Source organism: Alosa alosa, chromosome 17, assembly GCF_017589495.1.
Source record: "Alosa alosa isolate M-15738 ecotype Scorff River chromosome 17, AALO_Geno_1.1, whole genome shotgun sequence".
In the NCBI taxonomy this organism is placed as follows: Eukaryota; Metazoa; Chordata; class Actinopteri; order Clupeiformes; family Clupeidae; genus Alosa; species Alosa alosa.
Genome location: NC_063205.1, coordinates 255,265 through 277,194, shown reverse-complemented (window position 1 = coordinate 277,194; position 21,930 = coordinate 255,265). Strand labels below are relative to the sequence as shown.

The 21,930-nt window shown below is 41.6% G+C and overlaps 2 protein-coding genes across 9 annotated transcripts in view; one reads left to right on the top strand and one right to left on the bottom strand.

The window, feature by feature from the left end:
- sult4a1 (sulfotransferase family 4A, member 1) overlaps positions 1-5,162 on the bottom strand; it is a 46,952-nt gene extending 41,790 nt beyond the window's left edge. Inside the window, exon 1 of the mRNA XM_048267534.1 lies at positions 4,865-5,162. Coding sequence (XP_048123491.1) covers positions 4,865-5,033 — 169 coding nt within the window. The 5' untranslated portion in view covers positions 5,034-5,162. The remainder of the gene's footprint in view (positions 1-4,864) is intronic.
- Positions 5,163-5,785: 623 nt separating this feature from the next.
- The window catches only part of pnpla3 (patatin-like phospholipase domain containing 3), a 47,547-nt gene continuing 31,402 nt past the window's right edge, over positions 5,786-21,930 (top strand). For 3 of the 8 annotated variants that reach the window (XR_007196278.1, XR_007196277.1, XM_048267531.1), the window contains exons 1-6: positions 5,786-6,136; positions 7,149-7,381; positions 8,297-8,362; positions 15,580-15,789; positions 19,366-19,426; positions 19,861-20,067. Coding sequence is in view for 5 of the 8 variants with exons in the window: in XM_048267531.1 (XP_048123488.1) it covers positions 5,950-6,136; positions 7,149-7,381; positions 8,297-8,362; positions 15,580-15,789; positions 19,366-19,426; positions 19,861-20,067 (964 nt within the window). In the remaining 3 variants the exon portion in view is untranslated. The remainder of the gene's footprint in view (positions 6,137-7,148; positions 7,382-8,296; positions 8,363-15,579; positions 15,790-19,365; positions 19,427-19,860; positions 20,068-21,930) is intronic. The other 5 variants (XR_007196279.1, XM_048267530.1, XM_048267527.1 and 2 more) reach the window with 4 other exon arrangements.

Here is a 21,930-nt window from a genome sequence, read left to right as displayed (position 1 = left end):
GTCGGCAGCGTTAACTTGATTTCCTGTATTAATATGAATAGGTGTTTCTGTAAACCTAGGGACAATAAACAGCTATCTCTGTTACAAAAACGAGCTGGTAATCGCTCATTGAAGAGGGAATGATAAAAAGATTGTTTTCCTAAAAGCATGGAGTTGACGAAAGAATAAACAAGCAATGTCACGTTAATGTTAAATAGCCTAGAACGACATCTGAACGCTAAGTGGCAACGTTGTATTACATTTCACTAATGTAGCCTATACGGTGTGAGATTCACAAGTAAGGAAGGTGCAAATATTATGTAATTTATCATGGGAAATTATTGGAAATGTTATTTCTTGTTTATTCTAATTGCAAACCACACACATCCATTCGGAAGCACACGCACACATTTAATACTGAAAGTCTATCATTTCGTTTATTTGTTGCTTAGCAACGGGGACAGACTTCAGAGCAAAGATTCTAGAACATAGCTTCAGAGAGACACATTTTGAGTTCGTGGCCAAGTACCTAAAATATCAGTTTCCATGTGTATGTGCTGGATGGTGTGCTTCCTTTATGAAAGTAAGTGTTTTATACAGTTAACGTTACAGTCATAATGAGTCATGTTGTAGTGGTCCACATAAATGTGCCCCTTCTGTTATTAGAATGCTAAGCAGAGATTTTAACATCTTTCATTTCTTGTGTGGCTAGAAGCTAGCTAGCTAGGTCATAGGGAGGAGATGTTGCTGTAACGTTATGAGATTTATGTTGCTTAGCGTAATGCCATGGTCATTTGATATGAGATGCTTGTACTCGTAACCGTCACTTTCGTAACTTTAGGACTCCTATTTTTTTTTTTTCCTAAGAGTAATTCAGGAAGCATTTTAGCCCTAAAAGTAGCGCCTGAGTCTGTGACCGCTTAAGCGAGGACTCCTAATAAGACCGATTCACAAACAATGTTTTGTTGTGGCATTTCACGTCGCGATGTTTTGAAATCGTCCTAACAATCCGCGAGGAACAATTTTGCATTGTAGGCATAACATAACATAATAATAAGGGATGCAGTAACACCACCAACAACAACCAAAACTAGCCTACTCATTGTTTACATGTACATTAAATGTAACGTTTCATTGTGAATCAAATTAAAAGATTCTCCTCTTTGCAAACGTTGGCATAGGCATATGGTGACAGATTAATTTAATAATGTTGCTCGTGAATCACGGTAAGCTGAAATGAAGTGGCCACTTCTTAATAGGAGTCACTGTATGGAAGTAGGCTAAGTAAAATAGAGATGTTTAAAATAGGATAAAGTTAGGATATGCCCGCTTGACAATGGCAGAGATAACTGGCCTTTGGCCATAGCAACCATCCATTTAGAACGACTGGCCTTCATAGCAACCAAGGATCTTGGTTGTGATTCATGTAGCTACAGTATGCATACAATGTGATGCAAAGTATAGAAAGGTGATGAAATATACAGAGACAGGTCAAGAAATATAGTGCAATGTAGACAGTAGTATACAGTTGATTTACAGAAGGTGGTTTAGAGTAATATGAATTAAATATAAATATGTGCAGTGTATTAGCAGTTATCTCATACAATAAGTAGAATAATGTATGTAGTAGTAACATTATAATAGTAGAAATAATAATATAGATATATGCAGTGTATTAACAGAATATAATAAAACAGAATAAATATGGATATTCAATATGACAAATATATAACAGATATGTACATAACATACAGCTATGTGCAGTGTGGAAACAGTGTCATTGTAGTACAGAAACAACATTAAAGAGTAGTAAGAATAAGTTTATGTGCAGGATGAATAGTATAAAGATCAGTAGAATAACTATGTATAAATGTAATTACAGTAGGCCTATGTACATTTGTAAATAAATAGAAAACTATGGGTGAGAGGGATTTAATTAAAAATCTTTCCAGTAGGCTTTAATGTCACGCAAAAAGTACAACCAAAGCTGAGCTTGATCAACTAGAACGTCTAAAGAACCAGAACTTGAGTGTAGTTTTTTGCTGGGTCCCAGGCCATGTTGGTCTGAGGGGAAATGAGAAAGCGGACAGTGCTGCTAAGCAAGCCCTCAATGAAGAAGTCACAGAATGTCAAATCCCTGCCCCAGACCTTAAACCTATACTGAACTCTTACATCTCAGATAAGTGTCAATCTGAATGGGATTAATGTACCAACAACAAGCAAGGAATGTGAATTTTGGCACATTTTCATGATCCACTGGTCGCTTATGGGCCACACAAAATAATGGTGTTGCTAAAATTACTCCTATTGTGGCTATTAGAGACATGCGTTCATGAGTATCCAGCTACATTCAATGAGTTAAGTAAAATACATTTACACACAAAAAAAAACCCCATCACTAATGTTGTGGACATTCCTTTATTCTGAGATACATCAATAGGCTCTCAAAACAATCCCAAACAGACATAAGGTCTTTATAGAGCAAATCCATATAGATTATTTGTCAAATAAACCAGTAAAACAGAATTAGGGGATGGAATATATAACATTCACACTCATAGCTCATATTTCTAAAATAAATCAGTGAAAAAATATCCTGACAAACAAGCAGCATTTTAAGCAGTCATAACATTTCTCTGAACACAAGCAGTCATATTTCTCTCTAGGTTACCTGATAGCCCAGTTTGAGAGGTGCAAGACGCGTGACATTATTTATTTTTGCAGCCAATCACTGCTGTTGTTTTATTTTATTGATTTGATTTTAGTCTTAGAAGCTAAATTCGAAGGCAGGCCACAGGTAAAAGCCAACGAACCGCATTCACCCCACAAGGCAATAGTTGAATAGAGCTTTTGAGGTATTGCCACTGCTCCAACACTGAAAGGCACTGTTAGAATGCTTGGATCAAGCCAGGTTCAGCATAGCGTATGTCACTGTCTGCTCACGTTGGTGACCGCACACTTTCGCAGTTCCCGCCGGAAATGCAGTCTAGTTAGGACTGAAGTGGCACTTTTAAGATTGACCGTATTGTCGTTCTCGGTTCAAATGGCCTTTTGAATGGGAGCGCAAAATCGCTATTTTTAAAACACTAAGAAGGCTCGACACGGCATGAAACTTTGCTTGAGGGTCTCTACACATGAACTTGAGTATTGAAAACATTGTTTGTGTACAGAGTTGAGAACAACTCACTTCTTTTCAGCAAACTCTGTGTACACAAACAATGTTCTCAATGCTCGAGTTCATGTGTAGAATAACACATCTGATTTTAGGTAGTAATTACTTAAAATATATTTTAACATAGCTTAATATTTTGAGGTAATCAGTTTTATCAAATATTTTGAGTTCATTGAACCTGTTGTGGTTTACAGTGTACAGTATTATATTCTTACACTGGTAATCACTTTAGACTGTTCACTTTATTATATTCTACACTGGTAATCACTTTGGACTGTTCACTCTGCATCTCCTCCATGGACATGTACATGTGCATTACTTCTACTTGTGCATACTACATCACAGTCTGTTCCCTGTAGGAAATCTATCATCTTTGTATTTTTCATCATTATAGAGTTGGGACTTGGGAGTGTTTTTTATTTTTGTGTTCTGTGTTTCTTTTAAGCTACTGGGTGCCTCCCACTCCCAGGTGTTCAACTGTGTAGGCCTACTGTCTACAAACGAACACGCTTGTACCATAAACAAACACATGCGGGCACACACACACACACACACACACACACACAGCTGCGATCATATTTTCTATTACTATCACTTTTCATTACAGTTTTTATAAGCGGCGGAATGTCCCCTTCCCTCCTGGTAAAGACGTGAACCAAAGTGAGTTGTAAACACTATCCTCTCCTCGCGTGGCATCAGAGGTTGTCAACAGAGCGCACCACGTGGCAGCAGCAACAACAGCAGCATTGCGGCAGCTCGAGCGTCTTAATGGCCGTGCACTAACTGCTTCTGTCTTAATGGAGGTAAACGCCCCACGGGCAAACCGGACACATGACGACTGAGTGCGCTCGGTGACGACTCCTTCAATGTTTATGTTCGACAGCAAAAGCTCGCGGTCTGCCCTCGCACTATTATTATTATGAATCTAAAAAACACCACATGCATTGTTGCCTGTCAATCAGCGAGAAAACAGTTACATTTGTATTACTTTACTTACATTACACTTTTGCAATCTAATTATTTGACTATGCCTACAGTAAGTAGAGCCTACAATGTGGCGTACTCTGCCTGTAGACTGATTAATGTTGATTACAGACTGTAGTCCAACGTCATTACCTCCGCTCTCGGCCTCAAGCACAGCAGAGGATAAATTGGAATGATCTTATTTATTAAGAACACAAATACAGCACAGTGTATGTGCGTGTACACTGTTAAGGCCTAATGGCCAAAGATGTCATTCATTAAGAATTATCTCATTATAGACAAGCACGTCGTTCACTAGAAGTAGGTGGCGTAGCTTAGCCTAAAGTCTTGGTCTGGTCTGTTCTTGTTGTGTGAGCATCCTCTGAGGAAGTCGGACAGAACTGGATGCAAATGTAAACGCATTGATGATGGCGTTACGTAATCTCATTCAGATTTGGCATCTGGGCTATCTTTTCATTATTAGTCAATGGCTACACCCAGTGGACCAAAATAGGAAAAGGCGAATTACGACCCAATCGCGAATGATGTCGACAGTTAGGACAGTGTTTTTAACGGGCTGTAACACAAAATAAGGACCCAACCAAACAGTAATAGGCCTACAGTTAATGGGGATGGTGTTTGATTGGTCTCTTCAGGTGAACTTGAGAGACCCAGCGACCGACATGATACCACAGAACGCGTTCGGATTCGGCCCTGCGCGAGGAACCGGATAAACGCTTTTCGGCCTACCTGACTTTGGATAAGTGACGATCCATATGTCGCTACTTCTGAGAGAGAAGTTGGCGATCTCCTCCATTTTCCCTCTGCAGAAGGGAGGTAGGCGAACTCCATGATGCTCGAAGTACTTGCTCTCGTACTCTATGGGTGTGCTAGGCGTGTCCACTTCACTCTCTGCCATGCTGAAAACGAAACTATTGAGCAAAAATAATGCTGTTTTGTTTTGTTTTTTCGGAGAGAAACGCTATATTTTCCGCAGCCCACAATGTTTGACAAATATGCAATGGACATGCACGCGCTTTGAGTTTCAGCCAATCATCGTGGGAAGAAATGATGTCATGAGGATGTAGGTGACGCGCGCATCTGACAGTCAGCATCAGCACCAGCGCTCACGCACGCACGGGCGGCTCCCACGAAGGATCACACGCTACTGACGGTCTCACGGCCGTTACGGACAGTACTGACTGTCAGTACTGACTGACAATCTCACGGGCGTTTTGGGCAATCTTACAGTTAAACATGGACCTCAAATTTCGCTCAAATCCAACTATTGACATGAAATACGCCAATAGCCTGCATAAATAGTTGTAGACTATAGCCATCAGAAACCAGTCTGTGAAAATTATGTAATGGTGTGAATAGAGGTAAATTATGACGCTGAGAGAGCTATAACCGCTTAGCCTCGTTAGCCTATCCTTGTTCTACCATCGCCTTATCAGGTTTCATGCTCAAGGCATGCAGACGGCGTCCTCGGCCATGTGACTCGGCATTGCTCTTTAATGTGTTTGCTGAAACTTGTGCCCGGAGCAGAATACTCCGCGGTTTCGGCATTGCTAAGGGGCGGGGATGGTGGTGAGCCGAACAGCAATATAACCATTTCATTGGCCAGACGTCTGGAGGGGAGGGGAGAACGGCGGTATGTCGCGGAGCTTATCGACCTGTATTGTTTTACTTTGCTATTCATGTTCTCATTTAAAAAAAGTCAGAGACACCTTCAAGAGCTGAATATATGTGCCTAGCCTATATCATAGAGTGGCCAAGCTAAGGAGAAATATAGGCCTATCCTATTTTTTTCTCTTTGTTGGCTGTGATCAATCATGTTCGCGTGTAAAGACGACTGGAACTTGTCTTTCGCGGGTTGTGGGTTTCTGGGGGTCTACCACATAGGGGTGGCCAGCTGTCTCCTGGAACAAGCCCCGGAGCTTGTCCACGGCTCTGTCAGACTCTATGGAGCCTCCGCGGGAGCGCTGACCGCAGCTGTGCTCGCGAGCCGTGCTTCTATTGGTAACCTGTGCCTCCGTTATCGCCTGCTGATGTCTGTTGCATAACCTGTGAGGAGATTTGCTTTGGGAACTTTGAGACTTTTCTGATTGGATTATCTACTTTGATTAGAAATGATTAGATTAGAATGATTTAAAACCTGACCACCTATTCATTAATTTTGAATGAGTGTGAACATATTATCAGAGTTTAACGTTTGATACTTGGTTATGTAGTCTTCTGCAGGATAAAGGGTTTTGATGACTTTTACTAAATTGGGTGGCATATATGTAGGCTAGTCGTAAATGTGTTAATGTTTGCTGTCAGTCCAGTTCTTTGCTACTCACTTCAGTTTTCTCCATTGACGGAAAGTGTTTGATGTTCTTACAGTTAGACTTCTGCTGGAGTTGTCTGTCTCCCAGTTTCTGTGTTTATCTGAATTGACTTGTGTCATGTGTTTGCATAGAAAATGAGCCTTTGGATCACTGGCCTTGACTGTAACTAAATGTTGTCGCTTTAATTGTGTTTGTAACCAAGTGCTGTGTCTGTGCTGAGTGTCTGTGTTTGTGTGTTGTGTCTGTGTGTGTAGCTGAGTACTGTGTGTGTGCTGTGTCTGTGTGTGTGTGTGTTGTGTCTGTGGCTAAGTGCTGTGTGTGTGTTGTTTCTGTATTCAGCTGTGTCTGTGGCTATGTGCTATGCTGTGTCTGTAGCTAAGAGCTCTATGTATGTGTGTGTGTGTGTACTGTGTAGAGCTGGGTCTGTGGCTATGTGCTATGCCTGTGTTCTGCTGTGTCTATAGCTAAGAGCTCTGTGTGTGTGTGTGTGTGTGTGCTGTGCTGTGTAGAGCTGGGTCTGTGGCTATGTGCTATGCCTGTGTTCTGTTGTGTCTATAGCTAAGAGCTCTATGTGTGTATCTGTGGCTAAGTGCTGTGTACTCTGCTGTGTATAGCTGGGTCTGTGGTTAAGTGTTGTGTCTGTGCTGTGTATTGCTGGGTCTGTGGTTAAGTGCTGTGTGTGTGTTGTGTTGTGTCTGTAGCTAAGTGCTGTGAGGAGGTGATTAGTTTGGCTCAGGAGGCCAGGAGTCGTAACCTGGGGCCGCTGCATCCGTCCTTCAACGTGGTGAAGGTCATCCGCTCCGGCCTGCAGCGGAACCTCCCTGACGACGCACACACACGCGCGTCTGGCCGGCTGTGTGTGTCTCTCACACGCGTGTCGGACGGAAAGAACATCCTTGTGTCTGACTTTAATTCCAAAGAGGAGCTTATCCAGGTGTGGGCTGCAAACACACACACTCTCTCACACACTCACATAGTGTCCCACACACTAACACACACATAGTGTCCCACACACTAACACACACACACACACATAGTGTCCCACACACACACACACACACACACACACACACACACACACACACACACACACACACACACACACACACACACACACACACACACTTAGTCTGGGCCGGAGAAAGCACTAACACCACATTTTTCTATGTGCAGAAAGCGAACGCTGTGCTTTGCCATATTGCGGGGAATTTACTAAGCTGTCACTTCGTTACGTAAACAGCGCTCATCACCGTCCGGCCCCGCCCCCTCTACAACACTAATTGCCCACAGCTGAACCACAAGTGCAATTGAATAGAGTTAACCATATATATACTTTTTTGATCCCGTGAGGGAAATTTGGTCTGCATTTAACCCAATCGGTGAATTAGTGAAACACAAACAGCACACAGTGAACACACAGTGAGGTGAAGCACACACTAATCCCGGCGCGAGTGAGCTGCCTGCTACAACGGGCGGCTCCGGGGAGCAGTGAGGGGTTAGGTGCCTTGCTCAAGGGCACTTCAGCCGCGGCACACTGGTCGGGGCTCGAACCGGCAACCCTCCGGTTACAAGTCCAGAGTGCTAACCAGTGGGTTACGGCTGCCCAACCAATTGCGACATTAAAAAGAATCAAACTTTAGCGATCATACATGATGATAAGATGTCAACGAGCAGCGACATACAGAGTAGGCCTAGTATGTCTCTCTCAGGCCCTCATATGAAGCTGTCTGTCTGTCTCTCCTAGGCCCTCATATGTAGCTGTCTGTCTGTCTCTCCTAGGCCCTCATATGTAACTGTCTGTCTGTCTGTCTCATGCCCTCATATGTAGCTGTCTGTCTGTCTCTCCTAGGCCCTCATATGTAGCTGTTTTATCCCTGTCTACTGTGGATTGTTTCCGCCCAGCTTCCGTGGTGTGGTGAGTAGCTGCACTCATAATAAGAGGTCCATCACATCACACATCTGTCTCTCTCTCTCACACACACACTCTGCTCCACCTCCTGTGCTTGCTGCCCTGAAGCGTCGGTTAGGACATTCTGTTCTTAGAATCGTACAGGATCAGACTCTGAGTCACATGTACTCCCTCGGGCCATATAGGTTTAGATAAGGACTCCTATAGGGCACACACACACACACACACACACACACACACACACACACACACACACACAGGTGTAGGTCACATAAATGCAAACTCATGTTGAACACACAGACACAATAAACATACACACACAAATCTCCATACAATCTCCATTCAGTGCCCCCCCACCTCCCCCCACACACACATATATAGCATGGAGGAACACACACACACACACACACACACACACACACACACACACACACACAGGAACACATACACACACACACACACACACACACACACATAAGCATATAGCATGGAGGAACACACACACACACACAAGCATATAGCATGGAGGAACACACACACACACACACATAATCATATAGCATGGAGGAACACACACACACACACATAAGCATATAGCATGGAGGAACACACACATACACACACACACACACACACACACACACACACATAAGCATATACTGTAGCATGGAGGAACACACACATATATACACACACACACACACACACACACAAGCATATAGCATGAAGGAACACACACATACACATACACACACACACACACATAAGCATATATCATGGAGGAACACACACATATACACACATAAGCATATTGGACACACACACACACACACAAGCATATTGGACACACACACACACATAAGCATATTGGACACATACACACACACACACACACACACACACACACACACACACACACAAGCATATTTGACACACACACACACACATAAGCATATTGGAGACACACATACACACACACACACACACACACACACAAGCATATTGGACACACACACACACACACATAAGCGTATTGGACACACACACACACACATACACACACACACACATAAGCATATTTTACACACACACACACACACATAAGCATATTGGAGACACACCACACACACACACACAAGCATATTGGACACACACACACACAAGCATATTGGACACACACACACCACAGACACACACACACAAGCATATTGGGGGGACAGGAGAGTAGAAAGTAGCAGTAGAGAAATGACTCCATTTCAGAGGAGCATCAAAACCAAGCCCTGCTTAACACACCCACATGGGGCCCACACGGGGCCCACATGGGCTGCACTTGGCTTAGATGGGCCTCAGCTGGGCATGCGCTCAGAGTGGGTTCAGCTGGGCTCAGAGTAGGTTTGATTATTATGGTGGGCTTCATGGGCTCAGAGTGGGTTTGATTATTATGGTGGGCTTCATGGGCTCAGAGTGGGTTTGATTATTATGGTGGGCTTCATGGGTCCCAACTAGGGCTGGGACAACGCGTGGACGTAATCGATGACGTCGACGCAAAAAATACGTCGACGCAAAATATGAGCGTCGATTTGTCAAGCATAACGTGTAACGCATAACATATATGAGCATAACGTGTGCTGCTAAATATTTTTAATTTTACACCTTCAGTGTTTTCCATACGTTGACTAATCTGTGGCTGGGCAGCAAGAAATCAAAACCGGCCACCACGCATTGATGTTCTATGTTGTAGGCCTGCTATTTAAATTAAAGATAAGATAAAATCCTTTCATTGAGCTGCACTTTTTACTCACGCAGCCTTTCCTTGCCCCGCCCCGCTCTCTCTCGTAATGAGACCCCTCCTCTGCATGTGCATTTAACAAAATATTCACGATTGTTTAAGGATTGTTGTTGCCACATAGAAGCACTGCATAGAACACAGTGGGCTAAATTGCTATTAAATCCGCTTAGCATCGTGACCATGCTGCGCAAATTTGTTCAAAACTGCTGCATTAAAGTTAAAGTAAACTCTGCTAAGGTCTTATCACAACATAGTACATTGAGGAGACTAAAGTTAAGTTACAGTATGCAACCAAACAGTATCTCAAAGCTAACGTTAGAATACTGTTTGGATGTCAAGTTTAGCATGCTTACTTGCAGCTGCTTGTATTCGTTACTCATGCAGGGCTCATTTTATTGACTCTGAATGTTTGCAAAATCCCGATGTAATTGGAAAAGTGCTTGTCCAAAAGAGAAGTACGAACCGTTATTTGAACTAACTACGTTATGAATTGCATCCACACATCAGCAGCCTTTTAACTGTGTTAATGTTAATTGCAAGGATTCCCACACGAACATCTTAAAATGACAGCCACTCAATTAGACATGCACTACTGAACTTTATTGAATGCTACCTCTGACTAAGAATGCATTACTTTGCACTTGTATAGTCTTTTATTTTGGAATCTTAAGAGCAATAAACATACAGTATATTGCAATGTTAAAGAATTCATGTTTTTCATTCAGATATGTAAATAAACATGTATAAGTTGCTATTAGTGAATTAATGGAGAGATAATTGATAATTAGTACGGTGTCTTGTGTAATTCCGCTGGATTTTCTTGTAAAAATTTTTTTTTTTTTTGTGTGCATATTTTGCTAGTATAGAGTCTAAGGAACAATATTTTTTTTGTCTTCAAATTTTCATGATCCATTTTCACACAGAGATGACATCATTTATATAATGCATAATTAAGACTGGGACTACTATCACTTGGGGGTCAAATGTGAGAAAACACTGGTAAAACTTTTGCACATCTCCATAGAACTTTTTATTTATTATTTTTTATTTCTCCTCCATCTACCCATGTCCTTGATTGCCTAGCCTTTCTGCCCCCCACCCCACCCCCACCCCCATCCCCAACACACACACAAAAAACACACACTTACATCATCACTGTCATCACCTCACATACATACAGCACACTGCTTGCTACAGTAAGCCTCCTCTACATACTTGCTGCACACTGCCCCCTCCCTACATACACAGCACATTGTCTTCAGGATCTTCTCCAACACACACCCTCTACATACTTACAGCACACTGCCCCCACCTACCCACACACACACACTACACACACACACACACAGTCACTGCTCCACTCCCCTCCACCCCACACACACATCTTCACTGTCATCACTTACATACATCGTTACATACAGTACTCTGCTTACAATAGTAAGTCCCTTCACCATACTTGCAGTACACTGCCCCCCCACAGCACATTGTCTCATGAGGAAGCTTCTCCAACACGCATATTGCACACTGTCCTCTCCCCACATACACAGCACACTATCCCATCTCCCTGTCATCCCCCCAACACACACACCAAGACCCTGGCTGTTGGGTTAGCCCCTTGAGCCGTGGATCTGCCAAGGTTTCTTCCTTGGTAAGGGAGTTTTCCTTGCCCCTGTTGCTCTTGGGTGCTCCTTTGTTGGTGCCCCCGCCCAATCCCAATCCTCCCCCCCACCTTTCTTATGCAGCCCTTGCCACTTAATCTACTAAACCCCTCTTCTACTGCACTTCCAGTAACTATATGCATGTGACAATAAACTTCCTTGTATCCTTGTATCCTTGTAAAGAGGGTATTCTGCCTCATTTGGGTGCTGATTCTGAATATCATATTTACTTAGCTGATTTTTTTAGTTTTAAACCTGCTAATTAGCATTTGCGGCCTAAAACTGGCCTCCATAGGCAACATAGAACGGGTGAATAGGGTAAAACATTTAACTCCTTGATATCCTTATGAAACTTTACTAGTTGATTATTTATGTAGAGACAATATTTTTTTGCATTACAAGTTTTCTAAAAATATGTTTAGGGATGTAATTTAACAATATCTCATTAATTATGCACTAATTTGCATACATTTCAATTACAGACATCTGAATATTGGATAGTTAACATTGAATGTAATCACGTTCAGGTTTGCCTTCAGAACTTTTTCTGGATTCAGAGCCTTAAAAGAATGGCTTGTTCAAGCGCCAGTCCTAGGTTATGCCGATTTCAGTCGTCCCTTTATCTTAGAGACGGATGCAAGCCATGCAGGATTGGGGGCAGTTCTGTCACAGGAGAAGGATGGGTTACAGCGACCAATAGCCTTTGCTAGCCAGGGCTTGCGGCCAAGCGAGAGGAACATGTCAAATTATAGTGCCATGAAACTCAAACTCCTTGCAGTCAATGGGCAATCACAGAACAAAAATGGCAGGTATCTCCTGGGCAACATGGTTACCGTGTACACTGACAACAATCCCCTCCAATACCTGCAGTCAGCGAAACTGGGCGCTCTGGAACCTTGCTGGGTTTCTCAACTTGCCCTCTATTTTACAACATCTCGAGCTGATCTGATGCCAACATCCAAGACTCTTGGATGACAGAATCTTGTATGGTGGACACCATCCCTGGTCGAACCAAAAGAGACCTGAAAGTCCTGCAAGGGACTGTTCCCTGTATTTCCAGATACCTGTGGTTTTGGTGACAGGGACGACCACATACCCGTTAAGACAAGTGGAGTGAACCAAGGGAAGTCCGCAGTTGATAAAGCAGTGGTCCCAGATACAGGAAATGGATGGGACCTTGCACCGAGCGATCCAGGCTCCTCCTTCCAGGGATCCAGTGCTGCAGCTTTTACTGCCAAAGGTGTTATGAAATCAAGTGCTCACTAGCCTACACAACAACCAAGGCCATCTGGGGGTGGACAGGACCACAGATTTGATATGACAGAGGTGCTACTGGCCCCAGATGTGGCATGAGGTGCAAAAGTGGTGTTCTGAGTGTGAGCACTGTGTGGTTGCTAAAGCAAGACAATCCAAGCCAGAACCTTTTTAGGAAATATGTTAGCCACTAAGCCTTTGTAGATAATCTCCATTGACTTTACTCTCTTGGATTGGGCTAGCATAGGACAAGCGAATGTTCTGGGAATCACAAATGTTTTCTCAAAGTTTACCCAGGCCTTTCTCACCCCTGATCAGAGAGCTTCCACCGTAGCTAAGATTCTAACTGAGAGATGATTCTATTTGTATGGCGTGCCAAGGAGAATCCACTCTGATCAGGGGTGCAGCTTTGAGGGGGAGCTGTTAAAGCACCTGTGTGACACCTACATCATAACAAAGACTAGAACCACCACTTATCTTCTAGACGTTATGTTTTGAACTCAATAAATTTAGTTCTTCTGGGAGATTGCAGTGTGCGGTCCTGACACTGTACCCATATTACCACCTGGCACTCTAGTCTTTTTCTAGTGGGCAGTGGTAGTGTAGTGGTTAAGGAGCTGGGCTAGTGTGCAGTAGCCTGAAAGTTGTCGGTTCAATTCTCGGCTTTCACTGTTATGCCCTTGAGCAAGGCACTTAACCCCAAGTTGCTCCGGGGAAAATGTGATCCCTTGTAATACAGCTGACATACAGTATGTAAGTGACTTTGGTCAAGAAGTGTCTGCTAAATATAATGTACATGTAAGCTCTTTTGCAAGAACCATTTTCACGGTCGCCACAAAATCCAGGATACATGGGTGTCTACCAAGTATGAAATTGTGGAGTGTCTTGATGGAATTGGCACACACTATAAGATCGGGTTGTATGGGGAAGAGGGCCCCCTTAAGACATTCCACTCATAATACTGCCAGACAGCATTCAAACCCCTTCCACCTCCCACAGTCTGTTTCACATGAGTTCTCTGCCAGTGTGGTAAATATTCTCCTCATCCCCTTCAGGTCTTGGCAGTAGATAGGTATGCTACCAGGACAGTGAACTTTAAAGCCAGGTGTGTGTATGGGAAAGGCTGACCTGCAGCACTGGCGCTCATTTTGAGAAAAGCCTTGACCCCACCCGGGTGGTGATCATATCGTAGCTTCTTCTCTGGGAGAACAATGCCGGTCATTTAAAATTTTTGGCGCATGGGTGTTTGTGGTTGTTGTTGTTGCAAGAACATGGCTTTATTCTTAATTCTAAGACTTCATTGCTTCTCTCTGTTGGCTGTGGATAAACTGTTGCTTTTAAAGAGAGCAAATGCACATGACTTAGTGTTTGAGCAATGTTTGTTTGAGTTATTTGTTTTTTTGTATTAGTTCAGGCTGTGAGAGGGCCATCCGTGTCTGTTTGTTTGTAACTTATATTCTTTTGTTTGTTAATTTTGCCTACTGTTACTCAACAACCCATGCCTATGGCACCTAGTGGTGTACTGTGTTGCCTGTACTATTATAAGAATATTTCCAAGACAAATTTCTCTTAAGGTAGACAATAGAATGACATGGCAGGTCAAGGAAAGCATCAAGAAAAGCAAAGATTGAGAAATTAAGTTTTTGACATAGGCAACAAGGGTGGAGGTGTTTTTACACTTTTCAGACACTCAAAGTTTGAAAACTATAGATATTGTTTTAGAACCAACAACCTTTCTACATTACCTGGGGGTTTGTGTGCAAAAAGTGGAATTAATTGTCAAAAAATTAGAAGAAAATGTGAAAATCACTTTTCAGACTAGATATAATCGCTTATTTTAAAACATACAGAAAAAAAAAACACTGGTGAAAGATGGATCGTGGAAATTAAAAAAAAATCTTGTTCCTTAGACTCTATATTAGCAAAATATCCAGCGGGGCCCTATTTTCCAAACACAGCGTACTGTACTAAATCGAATCGAATCGGACTGAAAAAATGAATCGTTAGATTAATCGATGCATCGAAAAAATAATCGCTAGATTAATCGTTTAAAAAATAATCGTTTATCCCAGCCCTAGTTCCAACTGGGTCACATTCTCAAAAGAAAATAGAAATTGTATCTTACAATGATCTGTATAGCCTATGACATGTTATGCCTGCACTGAAAAAAGGGAAAAGTCAGGGCTGTCCCATTTATCAAACCATAATATTATTTTGCCACAGCAATGAATTTATCCAACAGAATCATGTAAGATCAATGCGAAGCACTTAACCAGGAAAGCAGAGTGTCACCAATGGTGTCCAAGTGTCACCATTTCATTGAGTTCCCATGAGCCTTTGCAAGAACACTGAGATAATCACACAACTATCAGTGTTGCCAAAAGCTTATATCCTATGTTTTGAGATGAACCATGCGTTGTTCCCACCATGAGTGTTTACTTATTGGTTATAGTGTGTAAGGGATCAAGAATCTCCTTAACTATCTCTCACACACAAATTTCTCTCTCTTTCCCTCTGTGCAGCGGTATGTGGATGGGGGCATTAGTGATAACTTGCCCCAGGCAGGGCAAAAGAAAACCATCAGCATCTCTCCCTTCTCTGGCGAGAGCGACATCTGCCCCAGAGACAGCTCCACCAGTTTCCATGAGCTGCGCCTCACCAACACCAGCATCCAGATGAACCTGGACAACATGTTCCGCCTCAGCAGGGCCCTGTTCCCCCCAGAACCCACAGTATGTTCTCACCTGGAACCCACAGCAGGGTTCCACAGCAGGTTCTCAACCAACAGAGAATGCGTTCATGAGCATTCAGAATTTTTTGAACATTGGTGCTATCTAGTGAACCAGCCCACATTTCCACCAGTTTTAATGAGTTAATGATATGTACACATGAGTTAATGATATGCACACACGAGTTAATGATATGCACACACGAGTTAATGACATGCACACATGAGTTAATGATATGCACACATAATGATATGCACACATGCACACACGAAAGTTAATGATATGCACACATGAGTTAATGATATGCACACATGCACACACGAGTTAATGATATGCACACATGAGTTAATGATATGCACACACGAGTTAATGATATGCACACACGAGTTAATGACATGCACACATGAGTTAATGATATGCACACATAATGATATGCACACATGCACACACGAGTTAATGATATGCACACATGAGTTAATGATATGCACACATGCACACACGAGTTAATGATATGCACACATGAGTTAATGATATGCACACACGAGTTAATGATATGCACACATGAGTTAATGATATGCACACATAATGATATGCACACATGAGTTAATGATATGCACATACGAGTAAATGATATGCACACATGAGTTAATTATATGCACACACAAGTTAATGACATGCACACATGAGTTAATGATATGCACACATAATTGATATGCACACATAATGATATGCACACATGAGTTAATGATATGCACACATAATGATATGCACTAGGGGTGTAACGGTACACAGAAGTCACGGTTCGGTTCATACCTCGGTTCGGACATCACGGTTCGGTACGACTTCGGTACAATGGAGGGAAAAGCAAAACAAAAATGCAGAAAGCATTTTTTTTTGTACATGTCTCAGGCTGTACCACCTAGTGTCATACAGTCTCTTCCCTGAGCTATCTGCAACAGCCTGAAGTGTGTAAGATGTAGGCTAAACAGTACAATAAGTACCCAGACTAAAACAAAATAAGATAATCAGCTATAAAACTGAAAATAGGCCTACAGCATCTCTTATTTCTGAAAGTGCAAATTACATAGAAAAATGATTTTTAAAAATCCACTTAAGCAAGACCTTCAACATCTGCATGTGTTTAGTTGTATGTGGAAGGGTCTACAATTTGCCTCAATATTTTTTTTATTGTGTGTAAAGTAATAATCTAGCCTACTAACTGTGAAAATATCACACTATTTTGCCTTTTTAAAAAAAACGAAATTGCTCCTTTCATTTCATAAACAGACTACAACTAGAAGTCATGTGACTTTGCCCTTTGACGTTAACTCACCGTAGCATGGTTTGTTTATTAGCCTGGTTAGCGTTGTCACTTTATTTTACTGTCTATGCACTTAACACTACCAGCTCCTCATGTGAAAAGTTACAAGTGACCCCAACATAAAGGTAATTACCACGCGATTTACATAGCTTTCTGTCATTACGAAATAATTTAATTTAAGCCATAGGTTTTGGCCCTATTTGTATGTGTATCCAAAGGCTGCTGAAGCGCAGGGGAAGTTTTTTCCCCTCGTTTCAGTGATTGGTAGCCTACATCATCTGGGTGATGGCTTTGAATATGTGTAGCATTTTTTCCACTCACATACCTAACCACGCCGACACACAGTTTCATCTTATCCACCACTCTTTCGCCTGTACTAACGTTACTGTAACTGAAGTTCTCAAACTTGCGATATTAAAGAGACCAGCGGATCCTCTAACTCTTGTGGATCTAACCTTAGTGCTGCTAATGACTGACGGACTCGACCGACGACCTGACAAAAAAAACATAGGCGCCAATCAGAGCTTTAGAGCTAAGGCGAGGCTACAGATTAGCGTTAGGTGTCGCTAAAGGACTCCCGTAACTCTCGCTACTTAATAGTAATTGCTCATGACATTAATTAATGCGCACACGAGTTTTATGTATTTTTATACCGTGTATTCTCCGTGTAAATTCATGCACCGAACCGTGACGCCCGTACCGTTTCGGTTCAATATGAATACATGAACCATTACACCCCTAATATGCACACATGAGTTAATGATATGCACACATGAGTTAATGATATGCACACATAATGATATGCACACCTGAGTTAATGACAGTGGTTCTGTAAAAAAGGTAAATAGACTTAGACTTTATAGAGCCAGTCCAGCCCCTTCCGCTAACCCCACTGGACCTCGTTATTGTTAATGCAAGTGAATATGAGAAAATAATAATTTTTCTGGTCCCGTTTGAATTTTGCCATGAATGTCAACATATGTCGTCTGTGAATTTTTAATTGCGTTGTGTTGCAGGTCTTGTCAGAGGTGTGTGTGTGTGTGTGTGTTGCCTCTGTTTGACAGTGCATTGTGTTGCAGATGTTAGCAGAGATGTGTCAGAATGGTTATAAGGACGCCATGTGTGTGTGTGTGTGTGTGTGTGTGTGTGTGTGTGTGTGTGTGTTGCCTCTGTTTGACAGTGCGTTGGGTTGCAGGTGTTAGCAGAGATGTGTCAGAATTAGGGCTGTCAATCGATTAAAAAAAAAAATCTAATTAGTTACATACTCTGTGATTAATTAATCTAAATTAATCGCATATATAATTTTTGCTGAGGAAGTATTTTAAATATTTAAATTCAAATGAATCATTGAATTATCAGCATTAGTGACATTAAAGTTCAAACACTCTTTTATTATTATTTTCACTGTTCAAATAATGGCCATAATAATCTATGATATGACCTAATATGCTAAGGAAATAAATTCAAAAGTGCTTCGGGAAGAAGTTTTTTTCACATACAAGGCATTTCAGTCCACAGATATAACCTAGGGGACACAATAAAAATAAATGAACACTCCCCTCAATGTCAACACTATTTCTTTACATTGATGTGCGACTTTAGAGTTGACAAACTCCGGTGATATGCAAATTCCTTGCTGCAGACATTGCAGAGGACTTTATTTTAATCAACACTTTATTTTTGTCACCATCAGGCCGTTTTTTAAAAGTAAATGTTCCAATTAATAATCTAGGCATTTTCTTATCTCTCCTTCATTTTACTGTAATGGTTACTAACTAGAATGGCTCGGGGTCAAAGGTCATACAGAATCGATTAATCTGCGTTATTTTTTTTTAATCAGTTATTTTTTCTCAAATTAATTAATCAAAATTAATCAGTTATTTTGACAGCCCTAGTCAGAATGGTTATAAGGACGCCGTGTGTGTGTGTTGCAGGTGTTAGCAGAGATGTGTTAGAATGGTTATAAAGATGCTGTGTGTGTGTGTGTGTGTGTTGCAGGTGTTAGCAGAGATGTGTCAGAATGGTTATAAGGATGCCATGTGTGTGTGTGTGTGTGTTGCAGGTCTTGGCAGAGATGTGTCAGAATGGTTATAAGGACGCTATGCGCTTCCTGCGTTTTGATTAATCAAAATTAATCAGTTATTTTGACAGCCCTAGTCAGAATGGTTATAAGGACGCCGTGTGTGTGTGTTGCAGGTGTTAGCAGAGATGTGTCACAATGGTTATAAGAACGTTGTGTGTGTGTGTGTGTGTTGCAGGTCTTGGCAGAGATGTGTCAGAATGGTTATAAGGACGCTATGCGCTTCCTGCAGGAGAACAGTGAGTGTTGGTCTCCCCATCACACTTACCCCACTCTTAATATTAATACCCCATATTAAAGGACAATTCCGGCGCAAAATGAACCAAAGGGTTAATAACACATGTGTACCGAGTTCGACCGTTCGCTGGGATTTATTTTCATGCCAGTCTAATGTAACCAGAAAGAAATCGCACATAAGGTGTGTTAGAGTGTCTATTTTAGTAATGTAACGCATGGGAACAAAAACCGCAATATTGCAGTTTTGGCACTCACAGTGTTAATATACCTTTTTAATTACTACAATTTAATGTATTCTTTAAAGTTGAGCTGGCTCTTGAGCATAAGAAATGTAATCACTGATAAATGCTTTTTATGAGTACATGACAATAAACTTGAACTTGAACACAGCAGCAAGATGGTGTCATTGCATTTTCAGCATGAGGAATGTTCACAGATCTACTGCGACGGGATTGGCCCTCTGCTGGCCCCGCCCCCGCCGATGACCCGTCATCCTGGTGCTGCTCCTGCTCAGCTCAGAAGAACTCTGTTGTCACGGAAACAACAAAAGAGTGGATTCTACGGCGGCTCCGTCTCAAGAGGACAAGGCCCCAGTGTCCCAAGGAAGAGAAAGTAGCCAACCTGCCCCCACCCATCCGGAAAGGTGAGCAGCACATCACACTCACCTGGTTACCTAGGCAACCTGCCCACACCGGCACATCACACTCACCTGGTCACCTAGGCACCGAGTCCATAATGTGCAATAGTGTTGACATGCACAAAAGACTATAAAGTCGTTATTTATAAAACTAGCCTATGCTATCGCTATCACAGACAGTTATTTACAGAACCTCGTCGATGCACTTAAACAGTCCCTCCAGGATTTCGTGAGGATTTTTTGAGATTGTTGCGATCTAAAATGCCTAATTTCGCGACAACTTTTCTAAAAAATTGTGATGGAAGTTGCGGTGCTTTTAGCTGTTTGTTGCGAAGAAATTGCGGGAGGAAGTGAAAATTGCAAAAATAGTTGCAATTTTTTTTATTATTATTTTTTAATTGAGGGCAATTAAGGTTAGTAGGCTAAGACCAAAATCACACTGATCATCTTGATGCTTATTAAAAAGGATAAGTAAAGGTAAACAGTTAGGGTTACAGAAAATCAAAGTAGGCCTACTTTATTTGTGTAAATACTTTGACTGGGGTAATTCACAAAGCAGTAACCTTTCGTAGAACTGTCCAAAAAAGACAGCCCCCTAAAGAGATGGCATCATGTCATGGTTTAATACATTCATATATGTTGTAATTCATATTAAGTTCATATATTTTTAATAATTCATATTCTGTGACTTGCATAATTACTAATAGCCAACTAAGTATCTAGTAATTTCATATTAGACTACTAGATAAACTATTAGACTACACTTTTCTTTAATGTTATTAGGCTACATTGGTGGTGTGTAAGTCTAATTGACTGCCTGCCACTTTAAGGACGCGAGAGTAGCGTAATTACATTTCTAAGTGGATTGGAAGGCTTGCATCTCACTGTGTTCGGCTACGAGTGGAACTTTTTGCATAGTGCATTACGATATGTGGATTACGATATGTGGATGGAATTCGGAATGTTGTCTATGTCATTAGTTTAAATAAATGTAAAAAAAATAACTGTGAATGAAATCATTCTTGGATCACAGAAGAGGTAAATGTCTTGAAATGTTATTAATTTCTATGATTTTGGTAGCACTACAAAAACTGAGCCCACAAGCTAGCAAACATGACACAAGCTAAAAGGACAGACCTAAACGTTTGCCAAATGGGTTGCATACTGTAGCCTACTCAAATGTCGTGTGGTGACTTTTTGTAAAGTTTCCTGATAAGATATTCTGTAGTTGTGCTAAAAGATGTTCTATACATTGGGCTAATGTTTGACCTCTGTTTGGTGAAAAGAGCAGGGGTAAATATAGCACAAGCTAGGGGCCCAGATGTTTACCTATCAGGATATGAATGCATAGGAGATTTTGAACATCCCCAGCAGTTGTTCAGCCAGGGTCAAAGGTCCTTTGTAGAAATAGAATAAATACCTAGGCACATATGTATTACCAAAAGAGGTAAGAAGGACATAGGAGCTCTGTTCTATTCTGAGTTGGTAAAAACAAGTGATGCTACTGAAAAGAGGTATATAAGGTGTGTAAGACATGATGCTTGTAGCTGGCTTCGCGAACATATGCTCTGTATTGGATTAAAGCTACACCTTCTGCAGTATCCTGTTGCTTTGTCACAATTCTTCTGAGTACGAATTAGTTAATTATAATTTGACACCACAGTCGGTAAACCAAGTAGGCCTTAATTAACTTACTTTCATAGTCTAGGTAGGTTAGTAACACCAGGTTGAGAGATGCAAGTAAAGCAGATCATTAACGTTAGCCTTCTATTTATTGTCATCAAAACTGCAGAGGAGTGAACAAACAAGTTATAGGACAGTCTCTGGTGTCTGCAGAAGTGAGTGTGGCATCTGACTCAATATTCTGCG